Here is a 25,311-nt window from a genome sequence, read left to right as displayed (position 1 = left end):
AGCACCCACCACCAGCGTTTCTTGCGGCTGAGTTTTGTTACAGGTGGTTTTCATCGCGTCTAATCATTACTATGCACATTAACTATTACAAATATTATTAAACATTATCATTGATAAACGAGCCACATGGATGTGAAATGAAGGCTCACTTCGCCTTAATTTTCTGATTTTTATTATTTATTGATTTTGTACAGTTTGAAACGGGGGCGAACAGCCAGTAGGTCTGCTTCTAAATGATAAGCTCGGTTTGTGTTTCGTCTTACCGAGGACGCAAGTCAGGCAACAAACCTCCGTCTAAATCATGTCTGAAGGAGGACATGGCCAGAGGGGAAGACTCGGACAAAATTGTTATTAACGTGGGGGGAACTCGACATGAGACCTACAAGAGCACCCTCAGGACCCTGCCGGGGACGCGCCTGGCATGGCTGGCAGACTCGGAGTCGCAGGTCAGCTCCGATTCAGACATTACGTCCCCGAGTGCCACCGAGTTCTTCTTCGACAGACACCCTGGCATCTTTGCGTATGTGCTCAACTATTACCGGACCGGCAAGCTGCACTGCCCGGGTGACGTCTGCGGGCCGCTCTTCGAGGAAGAGCTGGCGTTTTGGGGTATAGACGAGACCGACGTGGAGCCATGCTGCTGGATGACCTACCGGCAGCACCGGGACGCGGAGGAGGCCCTGGAGATATTTGAACCGCCGGACCCAGATGACACCGACGATGAGAGAGACATGCCGAGGAGGTTCGGCATTGAAGACGTCCCCGATAGGTCGAGAGGCTGCTGCGAAGTTTGGCAGCCAAAGCTCTGGGCCCTGTTTGACGACCCTTACTCATCTAGAGCAGCCAGGGTGAGTTTATCAGGTGTTTCCTCCTCTGGCCCTTTAACGGCCATATGTCAGAGCCGCAATGCTATTTCAACGAGGAAAAAAGACGCACGTGTTGTCCAAATCAACAGGTGTCGGGTTCAGCCAATCAGGCTGCAACAGCTACTGACGCTGATAAAGATCTGTAGACTAACGTAGCTGAAGTGTCTGCATTTATATTCAGTCTGCGCCTTCTGAAACGATATTCTCTCTCTCCCTCTGTACAAGAAACGTTTTTAGGACATGCCAGCTTCCAGGCCACAGTTTATGTCTTCACATCAGTTTCACTGACTGTTAAAAAATATATAGATCTGTATAAATTATGCAAATACTAATCTGAGCGTTTATCAGTCATCTATTTGCAGGAAGTTTGTGGCCGGATGTTTGCAAAATGTCAATCAAGAGCCTGTAAAGCTACAAATGATGCATTAAAATGGTTTAAACATAAACTGAATTGCAAATTATAGTTGATAGCCAATTTGTTCATCTCTGCTCAAGCACTTTCTTAAGTACACATCTTCTCTGTTATGCTGCTCTATACATCTGCTACAATACACAAAAGAAAATGTTTTTATTCCACCATTCCAACACTCTTTATATGATATATATATATATATATATATATATATATATATATATATATATATATATATATATATATATATATATATATATATATATATATATATATATATATATATATATAATACTTTTATATGACATTTATATGACATATATGATCAGAACTTCAGTTTTCTTCACTAATATGAGCTTGACTTCTCAGATTTAGTTTCTGACCTTTTGGAGGGGCCCTGCACCCAGTTTGGAAACCATTAAAAGAAACTAGAAACATAAGAAGTCATCAAACCTCGGGGAGGTACAATAATAAAATGCTGCTTACATCTGTGTTAATTATATAATTTATCATATTAGTCATGGGTGCTGATTTTCTGTTATGTCAGTATGTTTAATGTACTTTTTTTTTTTTTTTTGCTGATAATCCATTGTTTTGTTTTTTTAAAACTTAAGGAGAATTTTAAAGGCAGGACTTTTATTTGTAATGGTGAATTTATATGATGTAGGTAAAGGACATAAGCACAGTTTCCACATCAATACATGCAAGTGGCAAAATCTGATAAAAACTAACAGAAAGCATTGTTATTACTCTTGAATACATGTTTTGAATGTTGGGCTGTCAAAGAACAAATCAGGAGTTTATGAAGGACAAATTTGTGTTTTTCCAACCTTGCATAGGTCAAGCTGACGTTACGCCTAGGCATGTAGTCATGATCAAGACGACCTGCTGAAGTTCAAACTGAGCATCAGAATGGGGAAGAAAGGTGGCATAAGTGACATTGAATTTGGCATGGTTGCTGGAGCCAGACAGACTGGTCTGAGTATGTCAGAAACTGCTGATCTACTGGGATTTTCCCACAGAGAATGGTCCAAAAAAGACCAAATATCTAGTGAGCAGCAATTCTCTGTGTGAATATGCTGTGCTGATCCCGGGGGTGGCCAGACTCCTTCAAGTTGATAGGAAGGCAACAGTAACTCAAATAACCATTTGTTACAACCAAAGAATGCAGAAGAGCATCTCTGAAATCACAGCATATCAAACCTTAAAGCAGGTTGGCTACAGCAGCAGGAGACCACACCAGGTGCCACTCCAATGGGTCCAATGAGTCTTGATTTCTGCCGCGACATTTGGATGGTAGGATCAGAACATGAAAGCATGGATCCATCATGCCTTGTATCAACAGTTCAAGCTGCTGCTGGTGTAATGGTGTAGGGGATATTTTCTTGGCACACTTTAGGCCCCTTAGTACCAACTGAACATTGTTTAATTGCCAGAGCCTATCTGAGTATTGCTGCTGACCATGTCCATCCCTTTATGACCACAGTGTACCCATCTTCTGGTGGCTGCAAGAAACTTGCATAACACAACAAAATTAATTCAAACAGAGTGCAGTAGTGAAATTTAAGACCTCTACAGCTGTCACAGATGCAGAACATATGAAAATCCATGAGTTAAACATTTGTGTTTTTAAAACATTACTAAACAGGAAGCTTCATGATGCATTACTCTGATAACGCTAGATTAAGTACTGTGGATTTCTGTAAGGACCTGAGCTCTCCAGGATCCAACCTTTTACTGTGCACACTGCACATTTATTATGTTGTTAATAGCTATGAAACATAACATGTTTATTTATTTATCTCCACAGGAAATTAATTTTTTTTTCTTATAATGCATTTCAAGGCCTGTATTCAGTCTGAGAAACTGAACATCTCTTTCAATCATCTGGATAATGCCTTTTTTCCCCCCAGTTTCTCTTAAATATATGTTATGAAATAGTGGCAAAATGCTGAAAATAGAGAAAATGCTGTTTCATGACAGAAATACAGGGCTGGTGAAGTGTTCCCACACATCCTGTTCAAGGTTTGCACTCGAAAGGTGCTCAAAAGATGAGTGTTTGAAAGGCTGCAGAAGCATAGATCCGTGTACAGTAAATCCCACTGTATTAATCAGTAGAGGGGGCCCTTCTGTATGTGCGCTAGCACTATTCATTTATAACAACATTAAGAAACCTGATTGTACTTTTGCCCACTTTGTGATGTGAAGTGAAATGTGAGTAATGTTTTATACAAGGATCTACATCATATCAGTTTTTTAAAAAAACCCCACACAAAATAATGTGATCTTAGTTATTTATCACATTTGGTTTATAAAAAAAATGGTGCTGTGTTGTGAATAACATTTTAATTTGTTCCCATCTTTTCATGGGGGATATCGTCCTGCTGTAAACATTTTGACAGCATGTTATACCTAATGGCTCAGCAACAAAAGCAGGGTGCTTATTGAAGTAAACAATGAAAGCAAGCACGGAGTGTCATTTGCAAGAGTTTTTCGGCAAAAGGCCAGGAGCTTTCATCAGGCAGAAAGGGAAAAAAAAAAACCAAAAACATTTAGCTCAGAAAGACAGAAGCTCATGCTAACTCTGATTTCTATTTGTCTGTTTGTGCAGTTGAGTAGTCTGTTCAAACACTCTCGCAGTGTCACCGAAGAATAATGTTCCCGCTGCACGCCAGCGACACTACAAATAGCGTTTATTTTAGCTTCTCGTCCAGGTGGCATTCGCAGGCTGTTGCTGTAGAAGAGCCCACATCTCTGAGTCACAGCTGCTACTGCGTCGGTGTCGTCTGAAGATGACCCGCGCTGTGCCTGCCAGTTAATCACGTCTGTCTCTCACCACTGAATGTTTGTAAATGAATCAATTGGGATTTGTGAAGTTTTGTGAAAGATCTAGATGTGAAACTTTCTGAAGGGAAGCAAATTCATACTGAACCGCCCAGAATGCTCTTTGTTCATTACCTTTGCAGCCACTTCATATATGAATGTTTATTCTGTGCTTTCTGAAAGGATGCAGGGGTGCATTTTGAGGGGCTCATGTTACGTTTATGACCTTTTTTATTTCAGAAAGCCTCTGAGCTCATCTCAGGTAATGTGATTCCTGAAAGCTGGAGGGAAGTTAATCTGTCCATCATTTAAGCCACATCCACTTTGGGATCAACCAAGATTGGAGGTGCAGCTCTGTTAAAGTGAGCACATGAGTTTTCAAAGTGCAGACACCAGGCCAGTGCTCCAATTAAATGCATGCAATTTTATGTGCGGCACCCTGAATTATCAAAACCTTGAGACCCTCTGCACTCCGTATGTTGGCTCTATTTATACTGGCACGACCAAATCAAAGATATCAGGGGATCCTATGGTGCTGCTTCAGTGAGTGTAACAGCCTTACACACAGTGCAGGCAAAGCACAAGGTATTAGAACAGGAATGGCTCTTTATTCCAGCACATCAGATTTGAAATTAAACAACTGTAACCTTAATGTGTTTACACTCAGGCCTAATTTTCAGAGTGTTTACACTCACATTAAAGTGGCTCTATAGTGTAGAGGATTACATATTTGCTTGGCAAGCGAAGGGTGGCTGATTCTATTCCAGCCGAAGGCAAAAATCCCCTTTGAGGTTCTGTGAGGAAGGGTATTGGGCATAAAACTCTGCCAATGCAAACATGTAGAGCTACCCACTGTGGTGACTCCCCTGTGACAAGGGAGCAGCTGAAAGTAGCTTCTTCTTCCTCACATCCATCCATCCATCCATTTTCTTCCGCTTATCCGGGGCCGGGTCGCGGGGGCAGAAGCCTAAGCAGAGAAGCCCAAGCTTCCCTCTCCCCAGCCACCTCCTCCAGTCCATCCGGAGGGACCCCAAGGCGTTCCCAGGCCAGCCGAGATACACAATCTCTCCAGCGTGTCCTGGGTCTACCACGGGGCCTCCTCCCGGTGGGACATGCCGGGAGGCCTCACCCAGGAGGCGGCCAGGAGGCATCCTAATCAGATGCCCGAGCCACCTCAACTGGCTCCTTTCGATGTGGAGGAGCAGCGGCTCTACTCCGAGCCCCTCCCGGATGGCCGCACTCCTCACCTTATCTCTAAGGGAGAGGCCAGCCACCCTTCGAAGGAAACTCATTTCTGCCGCTTGTATTCGCGATCTTATTCTTTCGGTCACTACCCAAAGCTCGTGACCATAGGTGAGGGTAGGAACGTAGATCTTCCTCACATTCACATAAAAATTGCAGATATTTTTAAAGCAGTACTAAATCACTTTTGTTGATCTGTTGGTTGTATTGATCCAAAATAAACTTGTATAGGAGCAGAAGGCTTTTTGCACACACAGCTATCACCATCTCTTGGCCCTGATATAGAATGTAGCTTAAGGGACTTTTGCATTATGTCCATGTTTTATAAAGGCTATGGTACTAGCATTAGCTGATCAGACTTGCCCTTGAATCTCCAAATGGTCATGTCCTCTTAAAAAAAACAACAAAAAAAAAAAAAAACATGTCATGGTGGCTACGCCCATCTTTTATATACAGTCCATGTTTGGTCCATCACTTAGCTACAGGCTTATCCTAACTTATTCATGGTCTTTCTGTGTTTGTGTGTGTGTTTGTGTGTGTGTGAATAGGTTGAACTACCTTTAAAGAGCACCTCTAATGAATAATTCATTTCCAGTGCCACATTTTTATTTTTGATTCAAGTACAGAAAATAGGGAAAAGCATAATAGGTCTTGATAATTATTTCATCATCGTCTCTATGTATATTAAAGATTACTGATCTTCTGCACTGTCCATTAGAAGGTGAATACATCTACTGAATACATCATGGAATAAATTTTCTAAGTTATGGTCCCCATCAGTGTCCAGAAGGACAGTGAAACAGGATTTGTATTGCTGTATCACTGAGAAGTTCGTCTATGAACTTGCATCAGATCATCATGTCCCTCAGTTTCACAGTCAGTCGGTCTGTAGCTCATGACGTCTGTTTTCAAAAATCTAAGATAACTGTGGTGAAAAAGTTCAGCTTGAGGCTTCACGATAGGACTTTATATCCCTTATGGGGAAACACTGCTTTGTAATCTCACTTTTGTGACACATGACAATTTGTCTTGACATCAACATTAAGTTTACACCAGTGCTTCCTTCTCTAATGTGATATTTCATTAGTTCCCCAGGCTTGTTGCCTATAATTAATTACCGCTGTGTTAATGGGCTTCAAGTTTTATTCTGTGGTGAACAATTTAAACTCTTTCCCACAGAACAGAGCATTGCATTTTCTCTCACAGAGAGGCAGAAATCAATTAATATCAATAAACCATGTGATAGACGGATGTGGGACTCTTGAAGTCTGATGCATTTTGGATTTCCAGGAACTGATCTGTTTGACAGTGTAAAATTCTTTTAGTTTTTCTTTCTATCTTTGATATATATTTTTAATGACTGACTTTACATCTCATACCTAGATTATATACCACAAGTCCTTTGTTTCTCAGAGAAGCTGTTTTCTTCAATTTTTTTATTCTACAGATGTAATTCTTGTCTTATGAGCCTTTACCAATAAACACTTCTGTTAAATATTAATATTGAGCTAAGTGTCTATCACATCTTTATAAAACCCTGACTTCTGCTTGCATAGCTGGTATTACATTGAACAAATTAAAACCGTAAGAAGCTTTGCACATTACTGATCATGAAATACATACAGTGTGTGTGTGTGTGTGATACACAGCTGACAAATAACGAAGGTGTGCTCTGAGTGAAATTCTTACCCTTCTGGGACCAGCTTTCACAGTGCCGACACCTCTCCTGGCTGCTCTGTGAATTGAACACAGGATTTGATTTCTTTCACACATCATCAAAGCAGCACAGCCTTGTTAAGGAGACTTTCTAACAGTCGACTGTCTCAGTGAAAGAGGAGAGGGCTATAATCCTGCGTGATTATTCTGGCTGTTTATTCTGCTCAGTTCTAAGCTGTTTGCTGAAAATAGTTCAGCGTCGGGAAGACTGCACACAGTTGCAGACTTTGTTTTGGAGACAAAATCAATCAATCAATAAAAACGCATTACTGAAAATATCATCTTTCTTCAGAGTAAACTAAAGAGCTGTTATTAGTGATGTGGATTCCTTTTTTAAAATTTTTTGTAATACTTTTAACTTAATGCATCTGCACATTTCATACATCTGTCAAAGACACTTGTTTCACAGGCTGTTTGAAAGCAGTATGTCCAGAACTCAACTGCAAGGATTCCGACATGCACATGCAGTTTTTGCAACATATCAGCCCCACACTTATAAATTGCACATTACTTACAAATCCCTCAATGCCCAGGCCCCTCAGTGCCTGTCCAATCTCCTTCACCCATACAGACAGTTTCGGACACTATGGTCCTCAGCCATGGGTCTGCTTTCTGTCCCTCACACCAACCTCCGTAACTTCAGGGACAGAGCCTTCAGTATGGCAGCCCCCACCCTCTGGTACTCTCTCACATCTGAGCTTCACAGTCCCCCATCACTGGACTCTTTTAGGGAACTTCTCAAAACTCACCTTCTTCAACAGCCTCTTCAGCCTCAAGCCTTTTTGTTTATTTGTATACTTTTGTTTATTTACTCTCTTTTGTAAAGAATCCTTGGGTTTCTTGAAAGGGGCTATACAAATCTAAGTTATTATTATTATTATTATTATCCTGTTTTTGGTAGATGTCACAACACTCTCTGGGATGTCTCCGGTGGTCACAGATGATTTGTGCCACAAACTGATCAGAGGCGAATGGTAGTTAAAACTGAAAGTGATATGACAACCATCAGTGGCATGGGAATAGATGTTACAACTCTCTCTTACATCTCCTTGAATAGTTTGTTTCATTTTATGCATATCATGATATATTTAATCACCACCATTTTGCCAAATATTTCTGCTTCTGTGAATCTATAAAATATCAATATCTGGTAATGCAACACTTCTCTCCAGATACCCTGGAGAAGCACAGCTGGTAGGATGAGAAGTGGAGGTTAATTCTCCATCATCCATGTCCCGGCTTTTAGACATGAATGAGTGTGACATGAATTCTAAGAAAACATCAGCGGTGTCTGCTGTCATTGCCTTTGGAGCTACTCCCTTTTCAGAAGGTTCATTGTTTTGGTTTATGCATATAGCCTGTCCATATTAGTAACAGAGTGTGATGTTCAACAGCTGGAGGTGACGGCTATGATGGGACTCTCCAGCTGCTGTGAACTGATGCACAGCCTGCTGCTTGTTGTGTGTCATGTTTTGCTCCTTCTTGTTCAGATTTTCCCAGCTGGGACTAGACTGCTGTCCCTTCTGGGGAACTCCACTCAGTCGGGAGACTCACACACACTGACCTTGGGTTGATGTCTTTTTGGCACCAGTAGTATTGAGAGGGTGACCAGATCTCCCAATTTATATTGGACTGCACAGCATTTTTATCCCTTTGTCCCCTGTTCCAAATATTGACATTTTGATTGGCTCAAGTTTACAAAAGCCAACAAATGTGAGTCTCACAGTAGATTTGCATGCATCTATGGATGGATCAGTGCTGAAATCTAAAGATGATCAGGAGACAGAACAGCAGCTGAAATAACAGTTTTAACAGTCATTGCATTATTTGTGTAATACCCAGGTATACAAAGACTACCACATATGAAAACAAATTAACTTTAATTTGAACTTCAACTCCACCCAATCCAACCCACCTGGAAGGAGGTCTAGGCATCTCTACAATGATCTGCAGCAGAAAATGAATAAGAAGTTGGGAAAATTACATTCACCCAAAGTATATGATCAATCTCAGACCTTTAACCTGTACAGCTTCTCTGTATTTAGTACAGTACAGTTTGTTAATAGTTTAACAAAAGTATTACCTAAGTAATACCTAAGTATTACCTAACCTCAAATGTGTCTGTACACTAGTGCTGTAGTCTACTTAATTTGACTCTTTCTGCATGTTGTAATTCTATATATAACATAATTAAATCACTGAGCATAGTTTTCAGTTCTATTGTGCTTTGTTGTAAAAATATCTAGAATATAGGTAATAGATAACAATGTAGCCCCAAACAGACGCAATTAGAAACAAACTGGTGATCAAGTGGCAACCCAAAACATAAGCCTAAGACAGAAGGTCTACATATTACAATGCCAAACATGTCTCCATATGGATGTGATGTTCTATGTGTCTGCTGCATGTGTCTTTAACAACCAGTTTTCTGCATCTGCTACACAAAGTAATGATACAGTATTCAGTGTTTAGGCTTGTTTAGCTGGCCTCAAGTGACCAAAAACCAGTTAATGCAGGTTTAAAAAAGCACCTCGCTATTTTTAAACATAAAAGTCTTTAGGCACTCCAAAATCTAATAAAAAATTGCCTCAAGTGATCTCAGCTTGAGATGAAGACTACAAGTTAAAAAAAAGTCCCGTCCGTCCATTCATCCATCCATCCATGTTCTACCGCTTATCCATTAACTCATCTGGGGAACACTGAACACCCAGGCCAACTGAGAGACATAATCTCTCCTGTGTATGCTGGGCCTCCTCCCAGTAGGACATGCCTGGAACACCTTTCCCAGGAGGTATCCAGGAGGCACCCTAATCAGATGTCTGAACCACCTCAGCTGGCTTCTTTTGATGTGGAGGAGTAGCGGCTCTGCTCTGAGCCCCTCCTGAATGACTTAGGCCCCGTTTACACGACACTGTTTCAAAATGAAAACAGCGTCGTTTTGATGTGTTTCGGCCTTCAGTTTCCACGACAACGGAGTGAAAATGATGTGTTTCGGAAACGGAGTCCAGAGTGGAGCGTTTCAGAAACGCACCGGCTTGCATTCTCGTGTAAACACTTGAAACCATCTAGAAGGTCTGGGTTCAATTCTGGCTTGGCCCAGGCCTCTCACTGGTTAGGTTAATTGGTCTCTCTAAATTGCCCACAGGTGTGAATGGTTGTCTGTGTCAGCCCTGCAACAGGCTGGTGACCTGTAAAGGGTGTACCCTACATCTTACTGCCTTGTCAGCTGGGCAGATCGTTTCTGAAATGCTATTGTGTAAACGGAAAGCTGAAACGCATCAAAACGACACCATTTCCAGTGGAAACGGCATCGTGTAAACGGGGCCTTAACTTCTCACCCTATCTGTACAGCTGAGCCCAGCCAGCCTTTGGAGAAAGTTCATTTCTGACACTTAAATCTGCAATCTTATTCTTTCGGTTGTTACCCAGAGCTTGTGACCATAGGTGAGGATAGCGATGTAGATAAAAAAAAAAAAAATCCCCCCAATCTGAACTATTGTAGTCCCAGTAAGTCACACTTTTAGATTCTTTTTCTTTTGCCACCAATTTTTGACCCTAAAGTAAAAATTGCATGTGTAAAAATACAAAACTTAAGCATCAAAATTTTACTTTCAATAATTTGAATATACCTAATTATCCATCCATCCATCCATCCATCCATCCATCCATCCATCCATCCATTCTCTTCCACTAATCTTTTTCATTACAAATTCAAAAAAATCACTACATTAATATAAAAGTAGCTGTTTGCTCTTGCAGCCACTTTTCTTGGAGCTTTCAGTCAGATTGTATGATCTTGATTAGGGGATAACAGTGGCTCAGCTGTCATCAGATTGCAGTCATTACCAGTTACAACGATATAAACACAACAATGGAAGTGAAATGATAGCTAAGATCATCAGGAATTGTAGCTGTCATGCAAGAAACAAACAGCATGATGCAGAAATACTTAAGTACAAATAACTTTAAAACTGAGCAAAAGTACCACAAATGGATGTAATTTATCCCCATTACAGCAACATAAGAAGCAGACAGTAGATGTATTTGAGAAAGGACAGACATAACTTGGAAAGATTCAGAATTTACAAATAACTATTAAGTGTACTTAAATGATCTTAAATATTGTTTCTGTCTCAGCTTTAAATCCCAGCAAGATTGTAGAAGCTGAAAAATAAAAAGTTCTGGGATGCAGCTCACTTGGCCTCACAGTGATTCTCATTTGTATGACACCTGCAGGCTCAACACACCAATATGGAAACACACTCTGACAGTTAAAGGACTTTATGCCAATCATTCCAACAAGGTGACTGTGTTTAGTGTGCCTGTTACTGAGCTGCAAACATGATGTTGTGTCAGGTATTAAAGAAACTATACATGTACACTTAAATACTGCAAGATTTACTGACTGAGACAAATACTCCCAGACATGGATGTGTAGCAATACCTGAAATATAAGTACTTCAGTTTAACCCCAAGTGAAGTGGCCACCATTGCAGCTCTAGCCACATGCACAGAGCTGCAGAGTCAGGCTGGGTCATGTTACTGTTGCATTGAGTATTTTATGAGTAGAGCAAATGTCTTTGTGTGTGCCAGGCCCCCATAGTATCTTCCCTGTAGAGCCGCTCCTGGCTGCAGTGCCCAGCTCTGTTTAGTTCTGGGACTAACTGTTTGGCATTTGAGTAAACTGAACGCTGTCAGACCCTTTAAGCTCATCTTAAGCTTCTGAACAGTCACAGGACTTATAGCTTTTATTTGGTGATCTGTTGTTATACCAGAACTCAGCACAGGAGCCTTTTCTGTTTGATTCGTTTTTTCACAGCCAAAAGTGCAATCATTTCCTCAGCAGTCAGAAAACGTTTACTCACCAAAATAATTAATGCCACTTGGGATAAATAAATTATAAGTAGGTGTGTGTGGCCAACATTTGGATCTGACTGATGATGAAACATTATTGAATTCATTATAAACCACTGTAGCAAGTGAGGATAAGTAAGGAAAAAAAAATTTTTTTTCTCTTCAGCAGTTTCAGGAAAGATTTATAAAGACTTTTGGGTCATCTAAATGTAATTTGTTCACAGAATGGATCCACAAACTTATATAGATTTAGAATCACACAAAATGAAGATTTGCTTAAAAAATGTGTTGATTGGTGTTAATTTCATTGATGAATTTGTATTTAGAGTTTGACACTTGAAGACTGATTTTCCATTTTTCTGCTGAGCGTGAACCTGTGCTCAGAATTCACAGTGGTCTTTGGTAACAGTAGGGTACACAATTGTGGAAATAAAATCTAGTGACAGGAGTCAGGAATGACTTGATATTTGATTTGTTTTACTTTCCTATCTTCTGATTATATAAAGAATGGCAATGAGAGATCAACTTGGAGGTACATTAGGGAGTCATTTGCTAATCATTAGCTCTTGAAAGATATGCCTGGTTTATTTAAATGTGGCATTTTCCCCATTAATGTGGTTATTGTGGCTACAGTTAGGTCCATAAGTGTTATAATATTTCTGAGATTTCAAATCAAACACTCAAGATGTGATGGGTTTAACAAAAGTATTAGATTAACTGTTTAGGATTCATAGCCATTTATACATATTTCTCAATTTTCAAAGACTCAGCATTAACTGAACAAACTACATACACTAAATATACTGTGTATTAAATAAAATCTTAGATATAATGCTTAAATTTAAGGACTTTTTTTTTAATACTTGGATGGAAATTATTTGCAGTCAATGACTGGAACCCATGGACCTCATGCTGTTTCCTTCCTTTGAGATGCTCTGCCAGGCCTTTACTGCAGCCACCTTCAGTTGCTGCTTGTTTGTGGATCTCTCTGCATTCAGTTTTGTCTTCAGTACCTAAAAAACATGCTCTGTTGGGTTGAGATCAGGTGACTGACTTGGCCATTGAAGAATATCCCATTTATTTGCTTTTGGGTGTGCTTTGAGTTATTATCCATTTGCCCATTGAAGTGCCGTCTGATCAGTAATGTAGCATTTGTCTGAATCTGAGCAGAGAGGATAGCCCTGTACACTTCACAATTCATCCTGCTACTTCTATCAGCAGTCACATCATCAATACACACTAGCAGCCATACATGCCCATAACACTGTCCCCACCATGTTTGGCAGATGTGGTAGACTTCAGATCATGAGCTGTTTCTCTCCTTCCCATCATTCTGGTGCAACTTAATCTTGGTTTCATTAGTTTTGTGCTTTTGTTTTTTCAGAACTGTGCAGGCTCTTGTAGACATTTTCTGGCTAATTCTAATCTGACCTTCCTGATCTTGAGTGTAGCCAGTGGTTTGCACATTGTTGTAAACCCTCTTTATTTCCAGCCATTAAGGTGACTCTTGATTGTTGACTTTGACAAAATGGTTGAGTTGGCCACTTGTGAAGTGTTGGCTGTCTCTCTTATAGCTTTACTTTGTTTTTTTCAGCCTAAATGATTGCCTCCCTCACTTGGATCGACATCTCTTTGTGCCTCAAAGTTGGAATCAGCTTCAGATCTTTTATTTGCTTAACTTATCATGAAATAATAATGGAACCAGTCTCACCTGGCCATGAATCTTCTTGTCAGTCAACTACCCAATTACTTTTTAACCTCTGAAAATGGAGGACTGTGTATGGCTGTAATTCCTAAACAGTTAATGCAATACTTTTATTAAACCCCTTGAATTAAAGCTGAAAGTCTGTACTTTGTGCTGTCCTCTCCTGTACAGTACTATAGTAGTACTAGTACTCCAGTAGCATAAGAGATAAACTAGCATTGAAGTAATCAGTAATGAACAAGTAGTTGCTCTTCTTTTACTGTCTGCTCCTTATTAGGATGAGAGCCTCGCAAATTATATATTCTGGGTTTTTCAGTGAAGGAGGAGGCGTAGATGTAGTTTTAAGAATTTATGACCAGGTAATTGAACTTTTATGAAACCGTCAGACAGCAACTATTATTCAAAGCAGATCCTTCCAACACATTTGGAAGGGATCTTTAAATTTTCCCTGTCACAACGTCTGCCTTTAATCGGTACCAAAACCCCATTATGTTTTAGAGGTCAGTATTTAGTTCAGTTAAACTTTTTGTGCACAACCTGGTGGAAAATCTGTGTAGTATGTTCCATTATGGCTTCTGCAGCTGCTTGGGAGAGTGCAGCCTCTTTCCCCATTACAAATAATGGCCTTCTACTCCTCACTCAATTATACTAACAATGTGTGATTAAAGGTTTTTGTGAAATGAGAAAGTATTGAATGTTGAGGATGGATGGATGGATGCGAGGAAGAGAACTAACATAGGAGGAGGAAGTTGTTGGATTTAATGGCAGGAGGAGGCTCAATATGGTGGCAGGTGTTGTGTCACCTGAGCTGATTATGGGCCCCAGAGAGTACCTGGAAAAAGAGAGAGAAGGGACGCATGCACATGATTAAATAAGAGGAGATCAGATGAATGAATGAATGGATGGATGGGAAACGGACTGGACTGAATGGGTCTACAGAGCATAAGTAGACTTGACAGGTCATTAAACGGATGTGTGGCTAATGTGTAGCTCTGCTGCTACGCCTAAAACGAATAGTTAAAATAATAATATCCAACTTGCCCCTATGGTTCAGAAGCCCTGTTACTCTTGTTTACTTAACTTAAGCCCTGTTACTCTTGTTTACTTAATGTTTGATTGATTGGACATTATCCAGTTTAGTATTGTGCTGTATTTAGGCAGAGTTATTATACAGCAGTTTGTGTAAATGCATTATTACAAAGCATGCAGGCTGTGCAGGAGTAAGTTCTCTACTACATTACCCACTCTCTTTTCTTTCCATGAAACACAGCTGACTTTGGTGGGAAGCCGGGGATTAAATCTGGTTGGCTGCAGGTTGAGCTACCACAAACAACACAACTACCACATCCTCTTCACATAATTGCCCACTGGCAGATGAAGAGAGAGCACTAGGAAGCCTTTTATCACAGAGATAGCTCATATCTACACTCAAACAAAGTAGCAACATTTGCCAAGCTAGTTTTAGCTCCACTAAATGTGTAGAAATTGGGATATTCTTTGGACATTACCACACAAGTATTGTATTGGTATACATATACCAGTGATCAGTTCCTGCATGGTCATTCTACAACAGTTTCCCTCTGATGTTTACATAGAGCTCCACTTTTCAGGCTGATATTTGAGACCATCATACAACAAGTGAAGAGGGGACAGAGACAATGGGACTTTGAAGTCTAGAGGAGGTTGATGAAATGCTGGCACTATGTTTTATTAATTGAGCTTAGAAATTGAGGTGCTGCAAGAATGGCCGGGCCTTGAGAGAACCTTAATTATTTGGTGCTGGCTGTATATCTGGCCCTTTGTCTGAAAAAATTTCCAATAGGAAAACACATAAGAGACAATAGATGTTTTATATGTGCATGCATGGGTGTGTGCTAGATGCAGTGAACTCAGATGAATTAGCACTAATTAATGTCCTCTGGGAAATAATAATAATAAGGGCTTTTATTATTACAGGATACTTTGACATGGTGACAATCCTTAGCTTTCGTCACTAAAAAAAAATGAATTGCTAAGCCAAACATGTCCTTAAGTTTTGCACCTGTTTAGTTTCCTTATTGTCTTGTTGTGATATGCCATGTGACACTCACACACTGCGCTTTGTTGGTGTTGGTGATGTTCTGGGAAACCGTGCCCATGCAACAGGGGGAACTCTGAGCTGAGCTCCTCCTGGGGCACGGTTTTGCTTTCACCTCCTTCCCTCTGGTCCTGCATCTTAGTTGTCATCTTCTCACGGGATCAGCGCAATCAGAGCAACCTCAGTGCTCTGCAGAGGCAAATCTGAAAAAGGTTGTTATGGCTGAAAGCTACACGTTTTGGGGTATGCATATGAACAGACATGTTGATGTTTTTTATTTTTTTTAAGTCTTCAGTATCTGCTTTGGTTGTTTTAAATCGCAAACATGAATTAACTATTACTCCAGCTGCATCAGATGTCCACTTCTTATTGTTTTAGTCTAATTCCACTGTGAATTAATGTCCCCCTTACAGTGCCATATTTGTTTTTTTAACCACAGATCCAAACACTTTATAGCTGAATCATACGTGAGAGTCCCTCAAGGGAGAAAACAGCATGCACGTTCCAGTTACATATTTATCCAGCTGGAAGCTTAGAAAGGCTGGAGAGGCACTACAAATTGACCAGGTATCAGTAAACAATGAAGACATATGTATGAGTAAGCACACAGTGTTAACACAAACACAGACAGGCACAGCCATTGTGCTGGACCAGGTGAATGCTGTGGAGGGTTAGTTCAGTTTGCCTGTCATTAATTGTAAAAGCTACTTGACCATATTTTACTTGACCACATACGTGAAGGCTGTAAGACATTCGTTTAAAAACGGTTGTTGTAATGTTGTTGGCATAGTATTAGCGCCCCCTGCTGCCTGTGCCCGTCTCAGCCGGTGTTAATGGAATCACGTCTTCTCGCAGCATGGTTCAGTCTGTTCATGGGGAGTAATTGGTGTTAAATTGGTCTGTTTTCTCTGACAACATTGTCCTCACTCTCCCGTGGACAGAGTGCATTTTCAAATAAGAAAAAAGAAAACTCCACCCACTAATTTTCAAAGTAGAGCTGTAGAAGACAACCTGAACCATTATTTCCTGACAGGTAAATAGCATGCCCCGAGGAGACAAAGTGGTAGAATAATGTGTTTGATGTTTTGGGGGTTTTCACTTAGGCTGCATGACTAACTGTGGAAATAACTTTTATTTTGTGAACTCAGCTATTCATCACATTTGTTTGCATGTGGTTGAAAGAACACAGTCATTTAATAAGCAATTATCAAAGCATTTGGCAGCAATACTTATGTGAACTTATTAGGACCTCCACTCTGACAGATCTCTCTGCAATTGTGCTGCAGTGAATGATTGCAATTGCCATGCATTTGGGTTTAGTTTGTGTGGCAAAGTGTCACATGAAGACATGATGGTGACAAAATGATGATGCATTCAAAATTATAGTTGTGTACATATTAACGTAAGAAATCTTTTCAGTGATTTATTAATTCCCAGCTTTCTTGCTGCTGTATTTATCTAATGTTAGTCAAGTTATTGCACAAATCTTTGTGTTCTTTTTTTTTGTCACATTGGTCTTTCTTTTTTTTTTTCCTGCTTTTTTTTATGCATGCAGTCAGCATAGTAAGGGATACTCGCCTCATTTTCATTCTGCATTTCAAACTCACTTCACAGAGAATGATCAATCACAACAAACTGATTTACTTTCATGTCTTATCATATTTTGTGGTGCCTGAGTTAAGCTTTCCAGTGTCAGTGTAAACATAAATACAGTGTTTACTTATTGTCAATCAACTGACACTCATTACCTCCCCCAGAAAAAAAATCCCTCATCAGATGAGAGCTGATTGGCATGTCCATGTTTTTTTTTTTTTAACTTTAAAGTTTGAGGATAATAGAAATCTTATTATATACTGTTAATTGAAAATTGGTTTGCAGCAGGCGGCAGTTTTAATGAGAGATTTTCCACCACACTTTAGAAACCCTATATTGGCTGTTTACTAATTGTGGGTAGACATAGCACTGTATTGATTAACAATCATTATCTGTCTCGTCCAGGGAGTTGCACTCGCCTCTCTCTTCTTCATCCTGGTGTCAATCACCACTTTCTGCCTGGAGACCCACGAAGCCTTCAATGAACTGCAAAACCGAACGGAGCTGGTTGTCAAGGGCAACATCACAGATGAAGTCCTAAGGAGTGAGATGGTGACCAAGCCAGTTCTCACCCTGGTGGAGGGTATTTGTGTAGTTTGGTTCACATTTGAATTCCTGGTGCGCATCATCTCCTGCCCAGACAAAGTAGTCTTCATCAAAAACATGCTCAACATCATTGACTTCGTGGCCATTCTACCATTCTACCTGGAGATGGGCCTGAGAGGTCTGTCATCCAAAGCTGCCAATGACGTGCTAAGCTTCCTCCGCGTGGTACGGTTTGTCCGAATCCTCCGGATCTTCAAGCTGACACGTCACTTTGTAGGCCTGCGTGTCCTTGGTCACACGTTGAGGGCCAGTGTCAATGAATTCCTCTTGCTTATTATCTTCTTGGCGCTGGGTGTGCTCATCTTTGCCACCATGATTTACTACGCTGAGCGGATTGGAATCAAGCCTGATGACCCCACAGGCACCAATCACACACACTTCAAGAATATCCCCATCAGCTTTTGGTGGGCAGTGGTCACTATGACCACACTGGGCTATGGAGACATGTATCCACAGACGTGGCTCGGCATGATGGTGGGGGCGCTGTGTGCACTGGCCGGGGTACTGACCATCGCCATGCCGGTTCCTGTCATCGTCAATAACTTTGGGATGTACTACTCGCTGGCTATGGCAAAACAGAAGCTGCCGAAAAAGAAGAAGAAGCACAACCGGAACCCAGATGCTCCAACTGACTCAGCCTCATTTGGGAAGTCAGAAACAAACTCACATAGAGACAGTACTCAGAGTGACACGTGTCCACTGGCTGCTGAGGAGAGCATCAGTAGGAACCGCTCAGGTGAGGCCATAGTGCAATTTTGAACACTCCAAAATTTCAGAACCATATTTTCTCACTTACTGTTTGTTGTGGCCCCATGCAGGTGGCTGTATTCCCTTTGCTCAGGTTTTCTGCTGCTGTTTTGTTTTTGATGCACACACCATTTAACCTAAAGCAGTAACATGGCTTTATTGGAAATGCTTCCTGACAGATGTTCTTTTTGTTTCCTCTCTGAAAGAAGTGTTTCGATCTAGAAATATTATTTTATTACTTGAAAACATTCTTGGCAGCACCAAAAAGAAAATACCCATTCACTCGCAGTGGGTTGGAGGATATTCTCAAAACCTGTGTATCTGCAGCATATATATACCTTCTTTCTTTTTGTAAATTGTAAGAACTGACCTTTTTAAGTACCAGTATGAATGTGGCAACATAGTAGTAATAGTAGTAGTAGTAGTAGTAGTACAAGGAGCTGTTGTGTTTCAAGTCTTGTAGTTTTGAGGCTTTTCAGAGTTTGCCTGACAGATGAACTGCACTTAGTCATAATGATGGTAACATACCAGGATTAAATTACCTCTCCTAGCATCTCAGTCAAATTGGATTTCATCACAGAAAAATACCAGATTTATGCGATAACTTTGTCTGCCTTTGCATGGGCCCTCAGGGGTCGGTAAAAGCTTTGGCATTTATGTTGCCATGTATTTCTGTCTTCTTGTCAGACTCCAAACAGAACGGGGATGCAAATGTCGCCCTTTCAGATGAGGAAGGCTGCAGCCTGACCCAGCCGCTGTCCCCCAGTGAAAAGTGGACACTGCGGTGTTCCCGAGGCCGGGACAAGAATAAGAAAGAGGGCACCTGCTTCCTCCTAACCTCTGAGAACCCCAGCATTCATACTGGTAAATAAAATGCAAATCAGTACATACATGCTGCATTTGAACCATTATAGATTTCATATACAAGGTGGCTTTGAAGTTTCAAGTTTAGCATTTTTGCTGTCACCTTCTATGTGATTTGAAACCATGAAGAAAGGATGGATCTGACTGAAAAGCTGAGGGACACTGCGTGCTCATACAGTAATGACTTTACATAACGCTATATTTAAGATGTGTCAAATTAGCAACTGAGAAAGTAAACTTATTGGAAAAACTGAGATGATAAATCAAAAGAGAAGTATGATAATCTTATAATAATATTATACCTTATAAATTAGCATGTTAGCATGTGTCAGGGTTAGCATAATTACTAAAGACCTGAGGGTTTAAATACACAAGAGAGGGAAGAGGAAACAGGTGGGGAACTAAACACAGCTAAAACTAATCACGGAAAAGGAGACATGGAAATCCAAACCAGGAACAAGACACAGAAGACAACAGCTACCAAAATAAAACAGGAAGTAACATAACAGGGAAATGCCTAATATAGACACAAAAAACAAGACTTAAAAAGACTTTAAAACAAGATGCAAGGGGACACAGGAGAGGAAGGATAAACTGAAACTCAGGGAATAAAATTTAAATATAACTATAACCACAAACAGAAACTATACTGGAAAAGGTAGTAAAACTAAACCTAAGAAACCTAAGGAATTTCATGTTTTTTTGGTCATAAACTAGAATATTTTACAAATTAAAGAGGAAAAATCAGAAAATGAGCAATGTTTTCTTTTTTTCTTCATATGACCCTGAGGGGAACATGAATATCCTTACCAAATTTTCTGGAAAGCTGTTGGATAGTTGTGGGATGAATATTTTAGCCTTACCTAAAGTGTCAGTTTGATTGACAGAGTGATTGACAGATAATGCCAGCACAGTTTCATGCTGCTTTTAAGTGTAAGAGGAACATGGTGTCTTGTTTTTTTATCCAATTCAGTTGGTGATTTTATTTATGTAGAGTGCTAAGACACGTTCAGTGGTATTTTGAAGCTATTTTAAACGTCATACATACAGTGTGTATTGTATTGTGTAGCTAGATATGGCTACTTATAAAATAAAAACGAAACAAAAAAACCCTAAAAAAAACAAACAAATAAATGCAAACCTTGTTTGAAGAAGAAGAAGAACAAGGAGAAGAAGAAATGCAAGAGTTAGTACTTTGTTGTAGCAAAACCAAAAAGTGCAGTCATCACAAAGACTGCTTATAGATAATGTAACAGAGAGAACAGAGATGCAACAATACAGCCCAACCAGTGTTTGTTGGGACCCTTCAATCACCTGTCTTTCCACCTCCAACTGACTACAGCCTGTTTCAACCATTATTTACCACTCAGATCAATAGAAAATCAATTGAAGAGGTCTGTAGCTCTAATTGCATCATCAATCTGTCTGTGCGTGCTCAGTACTCAGGTTAGGGTCAGCAGTAACACAAGGCACCAAAAGTAGCATGTGAGAAAAAATTGATACAGTTAAAATATAAGATGAAGTTCATAAGTTGAATGGATTATTATTATTATTATTATTTTTTGACATCTAGATTGCATCAGTATGCAGAAAGAATAACTATTTAGGCTGCACATTTGTGCCGTGCAACATTATCTTTCTGTCTGAAACAGAAGATTGGGAAGGAGGGCAAAGTTCCTGTAATTCTCTCACTTGGCTTCCGCTGTCACCCTGCCATCGTTCTCTGCTTGAATGACCGCTGCATCTCACATCTGAGCTTTCAAAAGTACCCAAAAGCCCCTTGTGAGAAGAGGCTCTATATTTGGCAGCTGTGGATTGATTCCTGACATCCTGAGCACTAATCCCATCCAGTCAACATCCTGACAATCGTGTTCAAACAGCCCAACATTACTGAAGGTGCTTTGGTGATAAATTGCACGTTAAGGAAAAAAACAAACAAATCATAAATGGGGCATTTATGTTAGCTCTTCTCCTAGGAGTGTATATACCCTCATGTTTTCTTCTCTTTTCTTCTTTAACAGCCCATTATAAGGACATTTTCCCAAAAGCCTTGCCAATCCCTGAATATTTTAATGAAAATTGGTGCTAAGTTAATAGCATGTCACATAAACAAAAGAAATAGAAAAAACATGCTCAATTAAATATGCCCTAAACGAGAAGAAGAGATGTTTATGGACAGTTTTACTCAGGGGAGGAAATAATCTGTCACAGCTTTCTAATAATATGGAAAATGATTGGGTTTGCTCATGGGATCACCGTGTAAGCGCTATTCTGGTCACACAGACAAAAACAATAGAAAGCTGAGAAAAGCCAGAACACCTTAAAACGAATCTCTGGGAGAAAGAGGAGGGGGTAATTCAATTCTGAGCCCTGGATCTGGTGAGTATGTACATAATGATATCCCAGTCTATTACAGTGGATTATATCACATGTACAACAACACATTTTAGTGCACATTATCTGCAAGAAGTGCTCAGTGTTTGTGGACAAATTTCAAACCTGTTGTGGCAGAATTAAAAATATAGAATTTTTTTTCTAGCTTTTAGCCAGCATTTAAAAGTCTGTCTCTGTGCAGACATTTGGAAAGATAGAAATAAATCATGACTTTGCTCTTTAGAGCTATATAATCATGGGGGGTGGTGTTGGTGAAATACTGGGCTACAGGATATAAGGTACGCATAATATTTCAGCAGGGCAGTATGGCTGGAAGTAGAGAAAAGACAGATGGATGCAGGCCTGAAGATGCTCGGATCTTCAGATGGTTATCAGGGAATGGATATTGTCACCCACCCCGCGGAACGAAAATGCTGTTGAAGTGATTAAGGTTGTCACAGGGAGTCAGAAGCACGTTGTGTTTGTGACGGGATAACCACCAGTCCATTGTTTTGTGCATAATGGTGTAGCAAACAGTTCAAGTGCTGCAAGAGGAAGCAGCAGGAAGCTATACAGATGAAAAGAGGAAGGTTTTCCAAGCCCGAGTGAGCCTCCATATTCCCAAGTGATTCCTCAGGATGATTTCCACTAATAGGTTTCCATTAACAATATGGATGGTCAAAGTGAAACATCCGGCCGACATCTAAAGTTCAAATCAAAGTATTGTTTTTAAATTTTTTTTGTATCTGAAGTAGAGTTGAAATATTAGTTGATTAGTTATTGAATATAAAGAGTTTCATAATCAAGCATTAATTTTAGTTTTTATCAAATTATATTATATTATAAACATGTAGGGCTTCTGCTTCTCTAGGATTAATAGATTAAGCTGAAAACCACAGTTGTTCTTAGGTTATAGTTCACTAGTTTGGGTCACGATTTCTGTGTTTTATCATACTAGTTCAAAAGAAATCGTGCTCATACAGTAAGTCACTGTTTTTCATTGTGATTCTGTCTTTTGCGTTTCCTAACAGAGAGCCGTAAAGACATCCTTGCTGCCACTGGAAACTATGCTCAGCCGGAGGTCACCACTCTGACCTGATGCTGATTGGCTATGAAAAGGAGAAAGAGCACGAGTTCCTCAGTGGTGTCCGTTTTCCTTCCTGAATGAACTGCAGAAGAGATTTCTTTAATTCAGGATAAGAGCTCCTTTTTTTTTTTGAGTTGCATAGCACATTTATCATATGAACACTTATTTACATGTTAGGCAGCATTTTGCATGTACTGCATGCTCAAGCATTGTATGATACTACAAAAACTGGCTACCATTCATATGTATTTCATTTAGTGCATATGTCATAGCTTGACTCCAAGGTCCTGAAAACAATTGGCATATTTTTATTTTTAGTGGGGCGCTATGTGAATACACATTTTTGTTCCAAAGTGAAGTTTTGGTCACGTCTTTGCCTGATTTGAAGTGGGCACGGCTCAATTTGAAAAATGTGATATCACATTCTTCTGAGTGCCGGTCTGGTGGAAGCTGATGGTCATTCGGTCACCATCAGTTGAATATAATCAAGCCACACAGTCCTGATAAGCTGAGTTTTCAGGTCTTAAACTTTCAATAAAGATATTATTAGTCAACTTTGATTGTGTAAACTTATTTAAATTGTGAATATTTTATTTTATATATATAGAGAGACATGAAATTTGAAGCAAAGTTTTCAGGGGCTTTAGTGTGTCTGTTGCAAACATCCTTTTTGTTCATGTGTTACTCCATTTGTTAGTGTCTTCTTTTTTTTTCTTTTATCATGTATCTGCTTTGGGACTCATAACTCATACATCGTAAATAATGTGAGGAGTGAGGACTCCTGGATATGGGTTTGTACAGCAAAATTACTGTGAAAAAGGTCAAGATGAAAACTTGAAATCATTGATTGAGCTCAACAAGTCAGACCCACATTGTTTCTTTTTTTTTTTGATCATCCGGTGTCCGTTGTGCTGCTTTTTTAGAACAGACCACAGCGAAACATGCAGATATTTTGTCAGGACACGGTGTGATACAAATCCTGCCCGGGCAGCACGTTGTTTGTAAATCCTTGTACAATAAGAGATTAACAAAAGGAAAAAAAAAAAATCAATGGAACAGTATTGTCTATCTGTTACATTAGCTATACACAGTTGATGCATCATTACTGGTTGAGTGAGGACCAAATGTAGACTCTATTAGATTAGATGGTAAAAGACTTTCAGTACACGTTAGTAAAGATACATACAGTACAATACCATCAGCTCCACTTGTGCCTCATGTTGAGTAATGGAGTTTAAATGTGTGCAGTAGTGTAATTCAATTTGTTCAACACTTCTACTTGTGTTGTAAAAACCTTGTTACACGTTTGGAAAGAGAGGCAGGAGTCTTTATTTTTTCTCAAGGACTTATAATATAGTCCTCATGGTCTACCATAGTGGCCTTATGTTAAATAAGCAACGTGGAAGCTCATTTTATCTTCATTAGAATATTCAATGCTGATGCAGATGTTTATAATATAGAAGCACAGCTGTATGTATGTAGCATAGTGCATCATCATTAAACTCTTCTCTTCTATTCATGTGGATGCACCATGAAATAGCTGTTGACCAATGAAAGCTTATTTTGATAATTCACCTTTTAAGCCTCATTTCCTGTTTTTTTTTTCTTTTTCCCTCCTGTCCTTAATATGTGACAGACGAGAACAGTAGATCGGTTTAATATTTCCTCAGTATGCACTGTAAAGGTGACTGTAACAGATTTTAACCCAGTAAGATGTAATGTGCGTATGTGTGCGTGCGTGTTTGAGCGTGTGTGTGATCTTTAACCATGTAGGCACGTGTTTATATGCAGAAGTATGAATAAAATCCATTTCTTCCCAGTTGTTGAAGATAAAGGAGTGTTTTCATTCACAGCTTGCAATGCATGCACATTTTTTCCCACTACACAGTGCAAAGTTTGTGTCATCACAGCACCTCTACTGTACAGTTATTTATAGAACACTCACCAGACTATACAGGTTGAGACTGTGCTTGTTCAAAGTGGTGTAACGGCAGACACAGCTGTGCTTCCTGCTTCCCTGAGCCTCTATGATTATGTACCAAAGGTGTAGATGACTTACAGAACACGTCTCCATGGAGATTTGGGATGACAGACAACACTAATTACTGCTTGGCTGCCTCCATCTTCAACTCTCTCCGTTTGCCACATGCAAGAACCGCCACTCTTTCTCACACACACACACACACACATCCTGACAGACACACATGCATTCACCTCAGCCCAGCATGATCATTATTACTCTTGCTGCACACGTAAAACATTTTGATGCTTGGCAATGTACTGCAATGCACTGTGACAATAAAGGGAGAGGAGGATGGAAAGACATCATGGGTAAGTGTAAAAGAA

At 39.9% G+C, this 25,311-nt stretch overlaps 1 protein-coding gene across 1 annotated transcript; it reads left to right on the top strand.

Annotated features, from left to right (window-relative positions):
* The first annotated feature begins 233 nt into the window (after window positions 1-233).
* Window positions 234-23,401, top strand: kcnc4 (potassium voltage-gated channel, Shaw-related subfamily, member 4). The gene is made up of 4 exons (XM_030732745.1): window positions 234-848; window positions 17,694-18,630; window positions 19,329-19,505; window positions 22,910-23,401. The coding sequence occupies exons 1-4, from the start codon at window positions 234-236 to the stop codon at window positions 22,975-22,977; spliced, it is 1,797 nt and encodes a 598-aa protein (XP_030588605.1). The 3' UTR covers window positions 22,978-23,401.
* The last annotated feature ends 1,910 nt before the right edge of the window (window positions 23,402-25,311 follow it).

The sequence above is a fragment of the Archocentrus centrarchus genome, chromosome 7 (genome assembly GCF_007364275.1).
Source record: "Archocentrus centrarchus isolate MPI-CPG fArcCen1 chromosome 7, fArcCen1, whole genome shotgun sequence".
In the NCBI taxonomy this organism is placed as follows: domain Eukaryota; kingdom Metazoa; phylum Chordata; class Actinopteri; order Cichliformes; family Cichlidae; genus Archocentrus; species Archocentrus centrarchus.
The sequence above is the reverse complement of the archived record's forward strand: the minus strand, read 5'-3'. Positions and strand labels throughout refer to the sequence as shown.

What these genes read in the sequence shown, in the direction of transcription:
- kcnc4 (XM_030732745.1), top strand. Translation starts at nt 234, where the DNA reads ATGATAAGCTCGGTTTGTGTTTCGTCTTACCGAGGACGCAAGTCAGGC. An exon ending in ACTCATCTAGAGCAGCCAGG is followed by an intron (nt 849 to 17,693) that starts GTGAGTTTATCA and finishes TGTCTCGTCCAG; the next exon opens with GGAGTTGCACTCGCCTCTCT. An exon ending in CATCAGTAGGAACCGCTCAG is followed by an intron (nt 18,631 to 19,328) that starts GTGAGGCCATAG and finishes TCTTCTTGTCAG; the next exon opens with ACTCCAAACAGAACGGGGAT.